Genomic DNA, 17,476 nt, shown 5'->3' with positions numbered 1-17,476 from the left:
GCGATTTCTCTAGGGACACAAGGATCACTTGAAGGTTGTTCAGTGAGGACCTACGAATAGAAGACATGGAAGTGAGACAAAGTGAACTCATAAAGGCCATAGGAAGAGTCATGGTGACAAGGTGACAAATATCAACCACCATGCATCAGCCACAGGGCTGAAAAAGTTTTCAGAAATGTCTGTGAGAAGACTTCAAGAAGACAAACTGATTGTAAATATTCTTTATTCAGCTGAAAAGATTCACATTTGGCTGCAACCATAAAATCATAGGTCTTTTTTCCCTGCTTGGAAATCAAAACTGAACTTGTACAAAAGCTTATTAATTTCTCGATTCAAATTTGCTAATCTATGTAAAAACAATTAAAGCAGAGATAACATATTTCAGTAGAAGGTGCTTAACATTTTTAACCTCCATGTAACACAGAAGCATTTTGTTTGTTTAAACACCAGTTTTCTTTTCACACATCCAGAAGTTTGCATTTGTGCACTCAACATCATTCCAGCTGTTTTCATAGTCATAATACTTTGTTTCTGCACAGTCTTCTTCTGTGCCTCTAAAATTGTTGGGTTCTCCTGGGTACCAAAAGCTGAAACACACAAACAACATTTCTTTTTTAAATGGTGTGGAAATCAACTACGACAACTTGTTTTTTTTATACACTTAAGTATTACATTCTGATCATTTTATAGCAATAAGAAATGTGAACCTTGTCCTTAATGGAGTTCCATCTTGCCAGATCCAGCTGCCTTCCCTCAGTCTGTCACTCAGACCGATCCACAGCTTCTTCTGAAACTTCCTTACAAATGCCTTGCTTTCCAAAACAGATCATTCATCGGTTAGAGGGCAGACAGGGCAGTTTAAACATTTAAATTGTTTTTTTAGAGTGTTTATCACAACAATGTGAATCTGCTTGGTTTATCAGCTAATTATGGGATCAAGGAACTTGGTGTTAAACATGTTTCCTCAGAAAAACAACAGAAAAGACTTAAATGCTCCAAACCCAGGACTTGGACAACATTTTTGAAATGTATTTGTTGCATTTTGCTGGTTTTCTTATAACTTTAAATAGTATTTATGATAAAATCTTTAGTGTAAAGCTTCTGAACACATAGACCCTTTCCAAAAATATAATGAAAAAGTGTATTCATATCCATATATCCATACAAAAAAAATTCAACTTTCATAGAATAATAATATATAATTATAATAATAAAGAAGGCCCACTAAAACTTGTCTTTTATAACTTGATAAAAAGTACCTATATGATGCTATTCTTAAGTATTTCAGAGCAGACTATATCCATCTATATAACATTATCTTTGGCACACTAAATAACAAATTTTTAATGAAAAATGAAAGCTTAACTTATTTTTACAAACTAATTTTCCTACCCTGAAGTAAAGCAACACAATCTCTGAGGCTCCGCCTTTTGCTCTTTGTGGGTACCGCCCATTTCCTCGTGTCATCCTAGAGCTCGTGTAGGTTCCAAAACTGTTCGACCTGCAATAAGTGTTCAGGCGCCTACGACTAATGATGACATTCCATTATGTGATTGACTGTCCGTTGGTGCGATGACGTGTCAGATAAAGATTGGTCCGGACAAATTACGGTAGTACCAAAGAAGAAGAAATTATGAGTTCTGTTGTAAACAAACAACGCTCCGACATGGAGCGAGATGATCTTCTAAACGGGCTTTTATGATTGTTATGATTCTTAGTAAAGTGCATGTTCGCTTATAGTTATTTTTACGTGCTTTATTATTGGCAAAACGGACGCGGAAGAAGGGTTAGGATGAGGTTAATACATGCTAACAACAATTAGCTGCGAATGAACTTAAACTGGAATAACATCAGCCTTTATTTTGTCTGGACCCGACTAATAACCCAGACATTCACATGATGGTTTGCTCTGTTTCTCAGGACTGTTGGTTCAAAAGCCGCCTCCGCCAGCGCACACACCGTCCCAAAGCCGCTTCTCTGCTTGGAGACGAAATCTCCCGGGAGAGACGGTTCTCCTGAGTCCGGCAGCTCGCTCACGCAGAGCAGCAGAACGGACTGCGGTCCGAACCCTTCTCTGGACCACACACCCTAACAAAGCACGCTTCCCTGCCGGGCAAACAACACGAAGCTACGAGTCCGGCTGCTCTGCTCAGAGAAACGGTCGCTCGCATGGTGCAGCAGTTTCATTCTAACTCCCACAGATCTTTTACAAAGTGGGTTGTAAAAAAATCATTGCCTGAGCAGATCTCGATGCTACATAGTTTGTCCAAGTGGGGCTACCGTTGTGTGATGTCATCATTAGTGTCCGGCCCTCAAACACTTATTGCAGGACGAACAGTTTTTGTACCAACACCAGCCCCGGCAGCATGTCTGCGGTTTTCTCACGAAAACAAACATCCAAACTTTTGCAAAGATGGACGTGCATACTGTGCATTTAAAAAGAAAGCCTTTAGCCGATCAACACTAGCTCCACGGAGACGTGGGTGTGTGTGTTAGCCTGGGGCGGAGCTGACACCGCAGACTCTTCCTGGAAGATGCTGTTACTCACTTTGTGATGTCAGAATATGAGAACCCGCTCGATTTCATGGATTATTAGAGGGTGGTGCACAGGGAGCAGAGTTTAAAGGAATACTCAGAGATACGTACATATATATTAATATTATAATACACTCAAATGATTAAACAGTTGATTTGGCATGATTAGACCCTTTAAATGTACCGGGGACTTGGACGATGCCCTAGTATTACAAAACCATAAATACTCACATTTTCTTCCTTGTTGTCAATGATGACCAAATCTGCACCTTTTCCCCAACAGTCATATTGACTGTCACGCCACGATTTCTTGGTTGTAGAAATATAATAAAAGCTTCCACTAAAATAGGTCCAACTTTGTTTTGAGTAGCGTTCTGTTGACACAATCAAACCCAATTGTTCAACAAAGTATAAAGTTTCTGCACATAAGAGCAAAATTGATGGTTTGTTAATGAAAAGAAATCTCTTACAAAAAATCTAAAATACAAAACTGAAAGCAGACTTTGCTGCTGAACTTTTAGCTCGACACAAAAACAAGAATAAAGCAACAAAAAAAGTCTGAACAAAAATGACAATAACACTAATATGATTCCAACCTAAAAACACTTTATCTAAGCCTGCAGTTCTGCTGTCACTCACCAAAGACAGTCAGTTTGGTCTGCAGTTCATCTCTCTCACGTCTCAAACCTGTAAGCTGCAAAGCTGCAAAGTAACATCATCAAGCAAATGTTATGAAGCCCTTTCTCCAGAAAGAACCACAAAGTGATCAACAACAAAAACCATATCAACAAAATGAAATAAAGATAAACATTCTAACAAGAAAAGCTTCTATTCTCATCTAAAAAGCCACTTTTAGCTAAAAGCTACACACTTACTGTTTGAGTGAAGCTCTGCTCTCTGCTTGGTAAATTCTGACTGAAGTCTTGTCAATTTCTCCTGGGTGTCTGCAAAACAACACAAACTAAAGGTTTGATTCAACTTTCTCCCTTTTTTTGATCTGGTTGACTAAAATTGAACCTTTTCACCTCATTTCACATTTAAAAAACATTAAGAACCGTCATCAAAATGACAAATGCTGTCATTAAAAATGAAAACATTTACCCGTGTTTGTCCTCTTCAGTGAGTCTCTCTCTGCAGTCAGAGCAGTTTTCTGTGAAGCTGGAAATGAACTTCAATTATTTCCAGCAGAGACTGTCTGATGTTTGTCTGATTCAAATCTTGTGTTTATTTAAATTACAAATGAGGTCAATTCTCATAGACTCACTGCATGAATTCAGCCTCCTGCTCAAATCCTCTTTTTCCGACGTTAGCCTTTTGGATTTTTCCTCAATAGCTTAAACATAATAAAAAGCCACATATTAATGAAGATAATGAAATAACAGAATGTATTACATTTGAGGATGATCTCATTCAGCAGATAAAACAAAGAACTGACCAGAGTTTGTCCTCTTCAGTGAGTCTCTCTCTGTGCTCAGTGCAGTTTTCTGTGAAGCTGGAAGTCAAGAAGTTTTTATTTACAGCAGGATGAGTGTTTGTTTGGACGGGAAAATCCTTTTAATCTTTCAATTTAGATTTTTGAAAGCTTGTTATGCATGAGAAGATTTGTTAAGTTTCACATTTTAGTGACTTGAATCTGAAGAAAATCACTCATTCTACAATTCCCACAAACAAAATGTAAATGAGAACATCTCATGCTTTTTGTCACTCAGATTTAAAAACAATCTAAGTAACTAAATGATTTCTAAACAGGACTTTTGCATTTCAGTCATTTATATTTCCTTAATCACAGGTTTCAAAAAGTGGATCTGTCTTCAAACTCACTGCAGGTTTTCAGGCTCCCCATCATCTCGTCTCGTTCAGCTTTCAGACTTTTGGACTTGGCCTCCATCACTGCAACAGAACATACATGTTCTAGTGCAATAATCTATCAGAGTTCACTGCAGTCTGCTGTCTTTTGGCTGTAGCTGGAGTCAACATGGAAACTAACACGGATTGACCTTTAACCCTAATCTGAACAGTTTTAATTAAAAGACAAACGGATGATAAACAGTTTGTTTCTTCATAATAATAAAGAAAATGCAGTTTCTGTCTAAAAGTTTCGTTTTTTTAATTATCTTTTCGGTTTCATTTTTTCCAACCATCACAGATGATCATTCTAAAAGAAACTCTCCTTGCTGTGAACCGTTGTGTTTCTGAACATCATGTAGGCAGAAGAATAGAGAGACCTGTTTGCTTTAAGGAGACAAATGTCTGCAGCTTCAGAAAGAGACAAACATCTAACTGGGACCTAAACAGAGATGTTGTTCACTCAGGTAAAGCTTTACATTTCAAAAATCAACAACAACAAACACATTTACAGCTCAATCCAATGAATTAGAGGATTACAGTATAGGGAATCAGAGAAGAACAAGTGAGACACCATGAAAAAGATGAAACTCACAATAGAAAAACACATGCAGCAAATGAAAAGAACATGAAGAATTTTACCGGTGATGGTCTGGTTCAGTTCATCTTTCACTTTAGTCAGAGAAATTTCCTGTGCAGCTATTGGAAATGAAAGTCAGCATACAGATTTTTATTTGAACATTTCTCTTTACAAACAGAGATGCAGTTCAGGTCAGAGCTTGAAGGTATTTTTCATTGGTGAGGTTTTCAGGAAGAAGACTTTTATACTGCATTTCAAAAATCCTCTGTCCCCATTTATCATCCTGATGGAGGTGTTGAGTTTTTCTAGAATAAAGAAATAGTTTTGCTCTTCTTTTTCAGAGATCAAACATTCAACCAGGATCATTTCAATCACACAGAGCTGTTCTGTGTTCACACTAAGACTCTAACTTGTATTTCTAGTCTTTGATTTAAACCTCATCTTTGATCAAAACTGCTAATATCTGACTTGTAATTTTCTAAATGTGACAAAAAAGTATCCTTGACTAAAAGTAATCCAATGAAAAACTGAAAATCAGACTCAGTTTGTTCAAAGGAACTAAATACAAATTTAAAGCAACAAAAAAGGTCTGAACAAAAATGACAATAACACTAATATGATTCCAACCTAAAAACACTTTATCTAAGCCTGCAGTTCTGCTGTCACTCACCAAAGACAGTCAGTTTGGTCTGCAGTTCATCTCTCTCACGTCTCAAACCTGTAAGCTGCAAAGCTGCGAAGTAACATCATCAAGCAAATGTTATGAAGCCCTTTCTCCAGAAAGAACCACAAAGTGATCAACAACAAAAACCACATCAACAAAATGAAATAAAGATAAACATTCTAACAAGAAAAGCTTCTATTCTCATCTAAAAAGCCACTTTTAGCTAAAAGCTACACACTTACTGTTTGAGTGAAGCTCTGCTCTCTGCTTGGTAAATTCTGACTGAAGTCTTGTCAATTTCTCCTGGGTGTCTGCAAAACAACACAAACTAAAGGTTTGATTCAACTTTCTCCCTTTTTTTGATCTGGTTGACTAAAATTGAACCTTTTCACCTCATTTCACATTTAAAAAACATTAAGAACCGTCATCAAAATGACAAATGCTGTCATTAAAAATGAAAACATTTACCCGTGTTTGTCCTCTTCAGTGAGTCTCTCTCTGCAGTCAGAGCAGTTTTCTGTGAAGCTGGAAATGAACTTACAATTATTTCCAGCAGAGACTTTCTGTTCACCGGACGATTATACATTTCTATGTGGTGGCTAAAACTGCCTTCTATGTGTTTTTGAACAAATATATAAATATAAAAACTTAACACTAAATTCATGATGCTGCAGTTTCACAGTAGGATGCATAATAAACTACATTTGTCTGATGTTTGTCTGATTCAAATCTTGTGTTTATTTAAATTACAAATGAGGTCAATTCTCATAGACTCACTGCATGAATTCAGCCTCCTGCTCAAATCCTCTTTTTCTGAAGTTAGCCTTTTGGATTTTTCCTCAATAGCTTAAACATAATAAAAAGCCACATATTAATGAAGATAATGAAATAACAGAATATATTACATTTGAGGATGATCTCATTCAGCAGATAAAACAAAGAACTGACCAGAGTTTGTCCTCTTCAGTGAGTCTCTCTCTGTGCTCAGCGCAGTTTTCTGTGAAGCTGGAAGTCAAGCAGTTTTTATTTACAGCAGGATGAGTGTTTGTTTGGACGGGAAAATCCTTTTAATCTTTCAATTTAGATTTTTGAAAGCTTGTTATGCATGAGAAGATTTGTTAAGTTTCACATTTTAGTGACTTGAATCTGAAGAAAATCACTCATTCTACAATTCCCACAAACAAAATGTAAATGAGAACATCTCATGCTTTTTGTCACTCAGATTTAAAAACAATCTAAGTAACTAAATGATTTCTAAACAGGACTTTTGCATTTCAGTCATTTATATTTCCTTAATCACAGGTTTCAAAAAGTGGATCTGTCTTCAAACTCACTGCAGGTTTTCAGGCTCCCCATCATCTCGTCTCGTTCAGCTGTCAGACTTTTGGACTTGGCCTCCATCACTGCAACAGAACATACATGTTCTAGTGCAATAATCTATCAGAGTTCACTGCAGTCTGCTGTCTTTTGGCTGTAGCTGGAGTCAACATGGAAACTAACACGGATTGACCTTTAACCCTAATCTGAACAGTTTTAATTAAAAGACAAACGGATGATAAACAGTTTGTTTCTTCATAATAATAAAGAAAATGCAGTTTCTGTCTAAAAGTTTCGTTTTTTTAATTATCTTTTCGGTTTCATTTTTTCCAACCATCACAGATGATCATTCTAAAAGAAACTCTCCTTGCTGTGAACCGTTGTGTTTCTGAACATCATGTAGGCAGAAGAATAGAGAGACCTGTTTGCTTTAAGGAGACAAATGTCTGCAGCTTCAGAAAGAGACAAACATCTAACTGGGACCTAAACAGAGATGTTGTTCACTCAGGTAAAGCTTTACATTTCAAAAATCAACAACAACAAACACATTTACAGCTCAATCCAATGAATTAGAGGATTACAGTATAGGGAATCAGAGAAGAACAAGTGAGACACCATGAAAAAGATGAAACTCACAATAGAAAAACACATGCAGCAAATGAAAAGAACATGAAGAATTTTACCGGTGATGGTCTGGTTCAGTTCATCTTTCACTTTAGTCAGAGAAATTTCCTGTGCAGCTATTGGAAATGAAAGTCAGCATACAGATTTTTATTTGAACATTTCTCTTTACAAACAGAGATGCAGTTCAGGTCAGAGCTTGAAGGTATTTTTCATTGGTGAGGTTTTCAGGAAGAAGACTTTTATACTGCATTTCAAAAATCCTCTGTCCCCATTTATCATCCTGATGGAGGTGTTGAGTTTTTCTAGAATAAAGAAATAGTTTTGCTCTTCTTTTTCAGAGATCAAACATTCAACCAGGATCATTTCAATCACACAGAGCTGTTCTGTGTTCACACTAAGACTCTAACTTGTATTTCTAGTCTTTGATTTAAACCTCATCTTTGATCAAAACTGCTAATATCTGACTTGTAATTTTCTAAATGTGACAAAAAAGTATCCTTGACTAAAAGTAATCCAATGAAAAACTGAAAATCAGACTCAGTTTGTTCAAAGGAACTAAATACAAATTTAAAGCAACAAAAAAGGTCTGAACAAAAATGAGGGTAACACTAATATGATTCCAACCTAAAAACACTTTATCTAAGCCTGCAGTTCTGCTGTCACTCACCAAAGACAGTCAGTTTGGTCTGCAGTTCATCTCTCTCACGTCTCAAAGCTGTAAGCTGCAAAGCTGCAAAGTAACATCATCAAGCAAATGTTATGAAGCCCTTTCTCCAGAAAGAACCACAAAGTGATCAACAACAAAAACCACATCAACAAAATGACATAAAGATAAACATTCTAACAAGAAAAGCTTCTATTCTCATCTAAAAAGCCACTTTTAGCTAAAAGCTACACACTTACTGTTTGAGTGAAGCTCTGCTCTCTGCTTGGTAAATTCTGACTGAAGTCTTGTCAATTTCTCCTGGGTGTCTGCAGAACAACACAAACTAAAGGTTTGATTCAACTTTCTCCCTTTTTTTGATCTGGTTGACTAAAATTGAACCTTTTCACCTTATTTCAAATAAAAAAAAAAACATTAAGAACCGTCATCAAAATGACAAATGCTGTAATTAAAAATGAAAACATTTACCCGTGTTTGTCCTCTTCAGTGAGTCTCTCTCTGCAGTCAGAGCAGTTTTCTGTGAAGCTGGAAATGAACTTCAATTATTTCCAGCAGAGACTTTCTGATGTTTGTCTGATTCAAATCTTGTGTTTATTTAAATTACAAATGAGGTCAATTCTCATAGACTCACTGCATGAATTCAGCCTCCTGCTCAAATCCTCTTTTTCCGACGTTAGCCTTTTGGATTTTTCCTCAATAGCTCAAACATAATAAAAAGCCACATATTAATGAAGATAATGAAATAACAGAATGTATTACATTTGAGGATGATCTCATTCAGCAGATAAAACAAAGAACTGACCAGAGTTTGTCCTCTTCAGTGAGTCTCTCTCTGTGCTCAGTGCAGTTTTCTGTGAAGCTGGAAGTCAAGCAGTTTTTATTTACAGCGGGACGAGTGTTTGTTTGGGAAAATCCTCGTGCCTCGAGGGCCGGTGTCCGACATGTTTTCCATCCAACCTGCCATTGAATATCTTTATTGGCTAAACACACCTGATCCAGGTAATCAGGAGCAGATAAGGCAGGATGTCTGGAAAACCAGCAGGAGTCCGGCCTTTAAGGTCTGGATTTGGACATCCCTGCCCTAAACAATCTAGCAGCAGAGAAACTGGCTCAGGACCAGGAACAATTCCCTGTAAAGCAGGTGATCCCTTTTCAGTCTAACCTTTTACAGGATGTGGACAAAAGAAAGGTTTTTTTTCTATTTCTGAACATAAATGTCCATTCAGGAGTTGACACACTGAGTGATCTTTTGAGTTAGAGTGATGCTCACTGCTGGTGTTCAGCATCGTCTGCAGAGCGTCTCTTTCCTCCATCAGGACCTTTGACTTCATCTCCAAATCTAAAACGTATTTGGATAATTTTGTGACTTCTAGAGGAACAATTGAAAATCGGAAAAATCAAAAATTATCGTTTTTTTCAAGTCTTGTTGTTTTTGAACCTACCTGCAACCGTCCTCTTCAAGTCGTCTCTTTGTACGGTCAAGGAATTGTGCAGAAAAACTAGAATTTGAATGAGATAGTTGGTCAACCGCATGATGTTTGATCCTTAAAGTAATATTTGAGGTGTTGGTTTCATGGCAGAGTAAAAACATGACATGTCTGACGGTAAAGGTCTTAAGGCAGAAGTAAGTAGTCCTTCCTGCTCTGATGTCACGTTGACATGATGCTATCTGGGCCTGTGTCATTACACAGATGTCTAGTGCCTTCCTGAGGCAGACGACACGGATCGTCGTAACTTTAGCTCAGACTGTCTTTTTGATGTTCATTGATGTTCAGCCATGACCCTGTTTACCAAAGTCATTCAACTTCCTCTGCAGTTCACTCTTTTCCACAGTTGTGTTCTTATACTTGTCTTCCACATCTGCAAAAAAACCACAAATGTGTTATCATGAGTGTGTGAGATTTGCTTCTTCAATACAAAAGCATGCAATACCAAAGAAGGAATAACAAAGAAAACAAATGATTTCATTAAAAAATGGTATTTGTGGAATACAGTGATCCCTCGCTATAACGCGGTTTACTTTTCATGGTTTCGCTACTTCACGGATTTGCATCGTGCATTGTGTTCTGCATTCTGATTGGCTTAAAAGTCACTCCGCTTCTTCTCTACCTGTGCCTCAATAACTTTGCAGTTTAATATGTACACGTACGTAAAACAGCTTGCCAAATTTAAATTAGATACGTGCAAATTCTCTAGCAATTTCGAGTTTCTCTAAAACCCATAGAAAAAGAGCAACAACTGCCTATCTCTATGTTCTTCTCCCGAACACACACACCTGCACCGCGGGCTTCAAAAGAAGAAAACACTGCAGAGCGGAGTCAGGATGCAGCAGCTCAGTCTAAAGACCAGTGAACTACACCTGAGTCACCATTTGTCCGACTTTGTATTTTTTTCATAATCATTTTAAATTTTCTCCCGTTTAATCCAATACTCGGGTCGCGGTGGGCGGGGCTTATCTCCGCGATTTGAAGCCTTCTGTTCACATCGATGATTCAAATTATTATTTGACAGTACAGTACAGAAGTTATTTGTTGAAAAAAACGTTTCTCAGAGTACTTTTATTTGTGAAACAAATGCTTGAGCCTGTAAAATGGTTTGTTCTTTCTTTTCAATGTATAATAGAGGATTTAAATGTATAATAATTATTTTAAAAAAATAGAGGTTTCTACTTCACAGATTTTGCTTATCACGGGTTCTTTTTGGAACATAACCCCCGCGAAAAACAAGGGTTTGCTGTATTCAATTTAATTTTATTCATATAGCCCAATATTTACAACAATGGTCATCTCAATGGGCTTCATACCGTTAAAAGTGTAACAAAAATGAATCACAAAGAACATAAAGTCAAAGAATTCAACAGGTATTGGCTAAACTAAACTAAACTGGGCATTCCTGCCCTTAGACCCTCCTTGATTATGGTAGGTTGTCCATGAAGAAAACCCAGTTTTGTTTTTTCTGGTTTAACTTTACAGATTCTTTACACCCTTGCTGTCCTTCAGTACATTACTATCGCCTTGGTTATTTTACCCACCGTTCAAGGTTCTGTTGAGCTTGTCTCTCTCTTCAGTCAGGTTTTTCACTCTAACCTCTGTTCCTAAAATGGAAAGAAATCTTCATCTTTGGCTCTGCATCTTCTTCTCCCACACCTCACTGACAACAAGGTGTCTCAATCCTTTTAAAATAACATTTTTAAAGGGCCTATATCATGCTTTCTTAAACCTTTCAGTGTAAACTATATCAATATTTATGACAATATATTACCTTTGGGACACTAAAGAACGGTTTTAAAGGGTTTTTGCTCCTTGTGGTTGCAAACCATTTTATGACCTCATCGTAGAGTCGGCCTCGGCAGCGTGTCTGTGTTTCACCCACGAAATAAAAAACATCTGAACTTTTGTAAAGAGGGATGTGCGTATTGGACATATAAGAAGAAAATGTGTTTAGCCGATCACCGCTAGCTACATGGAGACAGTGGGCGGTTCCTCTTTATGACGTCACAATGTGAAAACCCGCCTTTTTTGTGGATTGGGAGAGGCTGGTTCTCAGAGAGCAGGTGGACAGAAGAATACTCAGAGATGTGTGAATGGGTCAAAATACTGCTTTGTTTTTGGTCAGGAATAAACAAACTACACTGAAAACCTCAAAAAGTTGATTTAGCATCTTATAGGCCCTTTAACTTGTTTCATTTGGATCTGGTTACAGTTACAGGAATATATTTAGTGTTTTACTCACTAGAATTGTTCATCTTTAACTTGTTGTTTTCTTCTGTCAGGGAGTTAAGCTGCAATTCTTTCATGAAAAATTAAAAGCATAAGTGAGAACTCAAACAAAGTGCATCTCTACTTGGTTCTAGGTAAAGTGTAAAAATTACAAACAACTCCATAAATGTGTTTTTTCTGAATTCTTTACTTCTTACCAAAGTCTTTCATCTTCTTTTCCAGCTCTTCTCTTTCATCAGTCAGATTCTTGTTGTTGGCCCTGATGTCTTAAAAAATGGTTCAGAAAATTAAAAACTGTTGTAGTAAATTATTAACGTTGCTAAACATCTGGTCAATGTTTAAAATGTAAAATATTTGACATATTCAACCGTTTTCTCGTGCTTATTAATGTCAATCTTTTGGAAATGTACATTTTGGTCCAACTACATTCTATGAAGCATTGGAATGGGTACATTATGGGATTGTGGTGTTATCCTTGCCTTTGGGCTTCACACCCAACAGGCTTTGCAGTTGCTATGGGCGTGGTCTAATTCTGTGTTCATAAATAAGATGATTTGCCCGCCTTATTTCAGTTTGGCATGGGAGTGAATAAAGATTCACGTATTGAAATCCATATGTGTCTCCTCATCATTGCCACAGGATGTTTCTAACTTTTCATACCATTTCAAGAATTGCTAGCAATGTTTCTTTTGTTATGGAACAGAAGAATGTGTTCTGATTGGACATTTGCACTGGAATCTTGATATTTATGAAATAAAGTCACAATAAAGAGAAATCAACATTTTGAAACAAGTCTTAGACTGTCAGGACTCACCAGAGTTTATGGTCTTAAGCCCATCTCGCTCTTCTGTCAGGGAAATATGCTGTAAAACTGTCAGATTCAGAGATCATATTTTTATTCATGACAACCATATTTATTATATATTGCATAAATATTACATTAAAAATGTACAGCTACGTTTTTTTTCTACAGCTGAGCTTTCTGAGATCTCATTTAACATTTAGTGTATTCACTAACCTAAATCCTTCAACTGTGTCTTCAGGTCATTTTTCTCTTGAGTCAGGTTTTTATTAACGTCCTTGGTCTCTGACACAAGCAGAGAAGAACAAGAGGGAATTAAATAACCAACATTTTCAAACTTTACTTGAGTTTATGTTCAATTTATAATATATTTAACATTAGAAAGCATCTTCAAAATCATGTTTACCCAAATTGAGCCTCTTTAAGTCGTCTCTTGCTGCAGTCATTACATGATACTCCGAGACTGTCGTTTATGTGGAAAAAACTGTCAGTATGCATCTTGTAAAGTAATTCATTTTAAATAACAATCAAACAAACCAACATTTTGACACATTTCTCACTTAAGACCGTCAGTTTCCTCTTCAGCTCGTCGTTCTCCTTAGTCAGATTCTGGTTTTGGGCCTTCAGTTCTAAAACATATAATATTAAAAAAATCTGTTGTATCTTTTTGTGGTTCCTGTGGCCTTCATAATAATAAAAGATAGAATAACAGTCCATACTCCTTTCTGAAGTTATAGAAAACATTTAGAGTAACTTCTCACAACAATGTCTTCCTTCTGACACTCACCATGGACAGCAGTCTTCCAGTTTCCTCCTTCTTCAAGACGGTTTGTCAGTCCACATGCACAACCAGAGCCTAAGCCTAGTTTGGAGTTTAATAGCTTTAGAAATCATTCTTTTAAATGAGACTTTATAGAGTATTTGCTCATGACCATAGAGAATAATCATCTATCTATATCTATATCTATATCTATATCTATATCTATATCTATATCTATATCTATATCTCTCTCTCTCTCTCTCTCTCTCTCTCTCTCTCTCTCTCTCTCTCTCTCTCTCTCTCTCTCTCTCTCTCTCTCTCTCTCTCTCTCTCTCTCTCTCTCTCTCTCTCTCTCTCTCTCTCTCTCTCTCTCTCTCTCTCTCTCTCTCTCTCTCTCTCTCTCTCTCTCTCTCTCTCTCTCTCTCTCTCTCTCTCTCTCTCTCTCTCTCTCTCTCTCTCTCTCTCTATCTACCTATATATATATATATATAGATATATATATATATAGATATATAAATATATATATGTGTAAATATATATATACACAAGATCTGCTTATCCTGCTTGAACTAAATATACAGATTTAGTTTTGGTTATTAAAAAGTCATTTTACTACTTACCAATGCTGGCCATCAGCTCATTTACCTCCTGTGTTAGAGTTTTGTTATTGACTCTAACATCTGAAATGGAGACGCCAGAAAAAGTTGTTTAATGTTTGACTTACGCTTAAACTTTATCATAAAAATATGATTAATCTCTTGTGGCCCTCATACTGCCCGCATTTCCAGCACACATATGCGCAAAACTTTATCCAAATTCTAGTAATGTCGGAAAAACACAATTTTGGAATTAAACTGTTTTCAAAAAATCATTATGTGAATAAACACAAATCAACTCATGTAATAAGTCATACAAAAACATGGAGACTGTTGTGAACAATACTTTAATGTACAGCAGATACATTCTAATTTCTGCCACGGCACTAAAGCTCATCATCATCTATTAAAGGAGACGTCGGCGTCTTATTCGGGCCATGAAGCAGCAAGCTCCTTAAAGGTGGTGGGGGCTATAGATGAAGCCGTGCTGTGGAACCAACAATTCTGCACGACACGCTCAACTTTTGTGTTAATGTGTGACCTTTGGTGTGCAGTGCCCAAAGCAGCCAGTGTTGGTCACATGGATCATTGTTTCCATGACAGTTTTGCAAAATATGCCAGTTTCGTTACCAAAAACAATCTCCTTCAAGCGCAAAACGTTTTTGTGATAAATTTGAGGGTTTTTTTTAGTTGTTGTGTCTCCATTAGGCATATTTAACTTTTTTGCTAGCTACGTTTATGTTTGTTAAACATTTTACATTTTGTTCCTCAACACATTATGTACTTTAGCCTCAAGGGTTTGAACCAAAAATGTAGCTGTTTTTTAAAGAATGAATTCAGAATTTAGTAATTTTTTTTCTTGCATGATAACATTCCTGCTTCTTAGGATCTATCATCCTGTTTGTTTTCTAAAAATCCATCTCCTGTCCGCTGCAAAAAATCTGAATCGAGGCGGGTGGATCTTGAAGATCAGGATTGAAGAGCACTGGTAGATTTCCAGACTTTGGAGAATCAGGATGTAGGAAGTTACTCACAGAGAGCAAAGCCCAGAGAAATGTTCAGAGCTGCTTGAAGAGCACACATGAGTCCAACAGTGATGGCGATCAGCCTATACACATCCACTCCTGCATGGAGAAATAATCATGTCTCCATCATTTCTGAGCTTTAAACTTTTGTGTTTTTACTTCATGAAAAAGATGAAATAATGTTTCTGTTAAACATGAGCAGATGGAACTTTAAATTCAATTTGAAACCAACAAGGGTCCAACAAAAAATGAAAAGTTAGATCGCATATGTTAACATATTCGGACTCTTAAAATCTCTACAGAAACATTTGCAGAATGCTACTATATCTTTTGTTGTTCTTGTTCTGTAATAAAGTACTTAATTACCACAGAAAGAGATTACTTTTGCCTTACTTGGTGCAGCTGGAGTCTGTTTAGTGTCTTGATGGGCTTGTCCAGAATCCTTGCATGGAGCAACATAATCATTTTTATGTAACAGAGACATTTCATGTTCTTGTTCCATGTCTTGGTTTCAGTCGCTGCATTTCCAACAAGTCCCAACAGCGTCCTCTGTGATTCACCTTTTATATTTCCCTCTTCCTTTCACTGCTGTGGTTAAAGGCACTAAAGCTGTGGTCCCTTAGGTTCCTCTTATTTATCCTTAGTCAGGTCACATGTTTGAACTGTTCAATATCAGACACCAGACTGTAATGACAATCCTTTAAGTCCATCTTGTAAACTTTTCGAAAATCCATTCTAAAACAGTTTTTACAAAAAATACAAATAACTTTGAGTTCCAAAACTCTTGCTATTGGTTCCATAAAATGTCCCATTCTTTCCAAACCCAGACAAAAACTGGCTATTCACTGAGAACTTTAGAGAACAGTCAGTCATCAGACGGACACCTGTCTCAGACAGCAGTTTAGCAGCCAGTGCAGCCAAAGCAACGATTTCCCTGACTGAAGACTAAAATATTTACGTCAAGCATGAGCCACATAACCTTTGGAGTAAACAAACTGGTTATGCACACAATTATCCAAAAGTGTTCACTCGTCTTATTTTACATGAGACATGATATTTATAAATCATAGGGTTTAACATGATGGTGTAAGCCAGGGGTGGGCAATTCCAGGCCTCGAGGGCCGGTGTGTCTGCATGATTTCCAGATAGTCTCGCCGTACTCATGGCTGATTACCTGGTTCAGGTGTGTCCAGCCAATTAGAACATGCCAGAGCAGGGTATGCTGGAAAACATGCAGGAATGCGGCCCTCAGTGCCCACCTCTGGTAAGCTCTTCTGGAAAGGCAATGGGCAGTGGGATGTCCTCTGTCCACATGCCTGTGATGGACAATAGGACATTATGTAACACCGGAGTTTCAAGGCTGGACCTGTATTCCTGGAAACCTTATTTAAAGTCAATTTCCTGATTTTCTTTTTGATTTTTTCAGTTCAAATGAACCAAAGGATGACAGACTGTATTAGTGGGCAAACCTGCAAAATCAGCAAGAGATCAATACTTGTTTCATCCACTGTACGCTGCAAAAGCATATTTTGAATGAGCTTCTGAGAGCTCCTATTCTCTTACAAGTACAGCTCTGGTGTAATTTTAAAAAGTAAGATTCATTGTTTTTACCCCTTTTGCTATTCTAGGCACTTTAACGTGAGAGTGGGGTCATCTAGACCCACAAGATTCATTGTTTTTAAAGCATCAGTTCCATGACCACCATCTACGTTTGGCTTCTTTTCTAATCTGATGCCGAGCCTGACAGGTTGTGTTCCAGAGTCTGATTGCCAAAATACTTTTAACAAGATGATATTCAATATCATCTTGTTCCATAAATCCTCTCTCCACAGTCGCCCCTTACTGAAATGTTTGCAGAAGTTGTCGACATGATAGGAGCCTTTAAATTTAAGATAATGGAATAAACTAAAATAACGGTGAAGCTACAAGTTTGAAGATGTAAAAAGGTTTCAGTTTCTCTCCATTCAGCAGAAGTGTTGTTTCTCACACATACACAGGGTGTGGCAAAATCCTTTCCTCTATAAAACTGCTTTGTTTTTACTTTTAAATGCTGGTCAAACAGTTTTTGTGGCTGAAGTTGCCTCTTTTATTTTGGTCCCACTGACCTTTACTGTAACTTTTTTGTGGTAAATTTCACATAAAAGCTAGAATTAGTATTCTCTCCTCCTTCTTCACTATATGATATATTTAAAAAAAAAGTATAGTTTTGTTCTAGTAAGCTAATAGAATAAAAGTAGCTATTTTATACTCCAAACGAAGTCTGGCAATATTTTATACACACAAAAAAAAACAAGTATTATTTATAGTATTTATTTTCTCATGCTGTTCATTTATCTACGGATACA

At 37.0% G+C, this 17,476-nt stretch overlaps 1 protein-coding gene across 3 annotated transcripts; it reads right to left on the bottom strand.

Moving 5' to 3' along the window:
• Nucleotides 1–206: 206 nt before the first annotated feature.
• LOC105354911 (uncharacterized) lies at nt 207–15,729 on the bottom strand. Of its 3 annotated transcripts, none has more exons than XM_023960602.2 (36): nt 15,525–15,729; nt 15,141–15,230; nt 14,131–14,190; nt 13,538–13,612; nt 13,311–13,379; nt 13,157–13,213; nt 12,967–13,035; nt 12,763–12,819; nt 12,146–12,214; nt 11,962–12,018; nt 11,261–11,323; nt 10,021–10,089; nt 9,672–9,728; nt 9,500–9,568; nt 9,032–9,088; nt 8,861–8,929; nt 8,698–8,754; nt 8,469–8,537; nt 8,233–8,295; nt 7,625–7,681; nt 6,959–7,027; nt 6,573–6,629; nt 6,402–6,470; nt 6,093–6,149; nt 5,867–5,935; nt 5,631–5,693; nt 5,023–5,079; nt 4,357–4,425; nt 3,971–4,027; nt 3,800–3,868; nt 3,637–3,693; nt 3,411–3,479; nt 3,175–3,237; nt 2,767–2,909; nt 708–808; nt 207–587 (listed from the first exon to the last, which is right to left on the bottom strand). In XM_023960602.2, the coding sequence occupies exons 1-36, from the start codon at nt 15,631–15,633 to the stop codon at nt 440–442; spliced, it is 2,559 nt and encodes an 852-aa protein (XP_023816370.2). In that variant the 5' UTR covers nt 15,634–15,729; the 3' UTR covers nt 207–439. The 3 variants fall into 3 exon arrangements, 2 of the variants coding, with proteins under 2 accessions (XP_023816370.2, XP_023816375.2); XR_002874259.2 differs by having other exon boundaries at nt 449–587; nt 708–812; XM_023960607.2 differs by lacking the exons at nt 14,131–14,190; nt 15,141–15,230; nt 15,525–15,729 and having other exon boundaries at nt 13,292–13,379; nt 13,538–13,590.
• Between the last annotated feature and the right edge of the window lie 1,747 nt (nt 15,730–17,476).

The sequence above is a fragment of the Oryzias latipes genome, chromosome 1, assembly GCF_053564925.1.
Source record: "Oryzias latipes strain Hd-rR chromosome 1, Olatipes_Hd-rR_3.1".
Taxonomy (NCBI): Eukaryota; Metazoa; Chordata; class Actinopteri; order Beloniformes; family Adrianichthyidae; genus Oryzias; species Oryzias latipes.
Note: the sequence above shows the minus strand (reverse complement) of the source record. Positions and strands in the feature narration are given on the sequence as shown.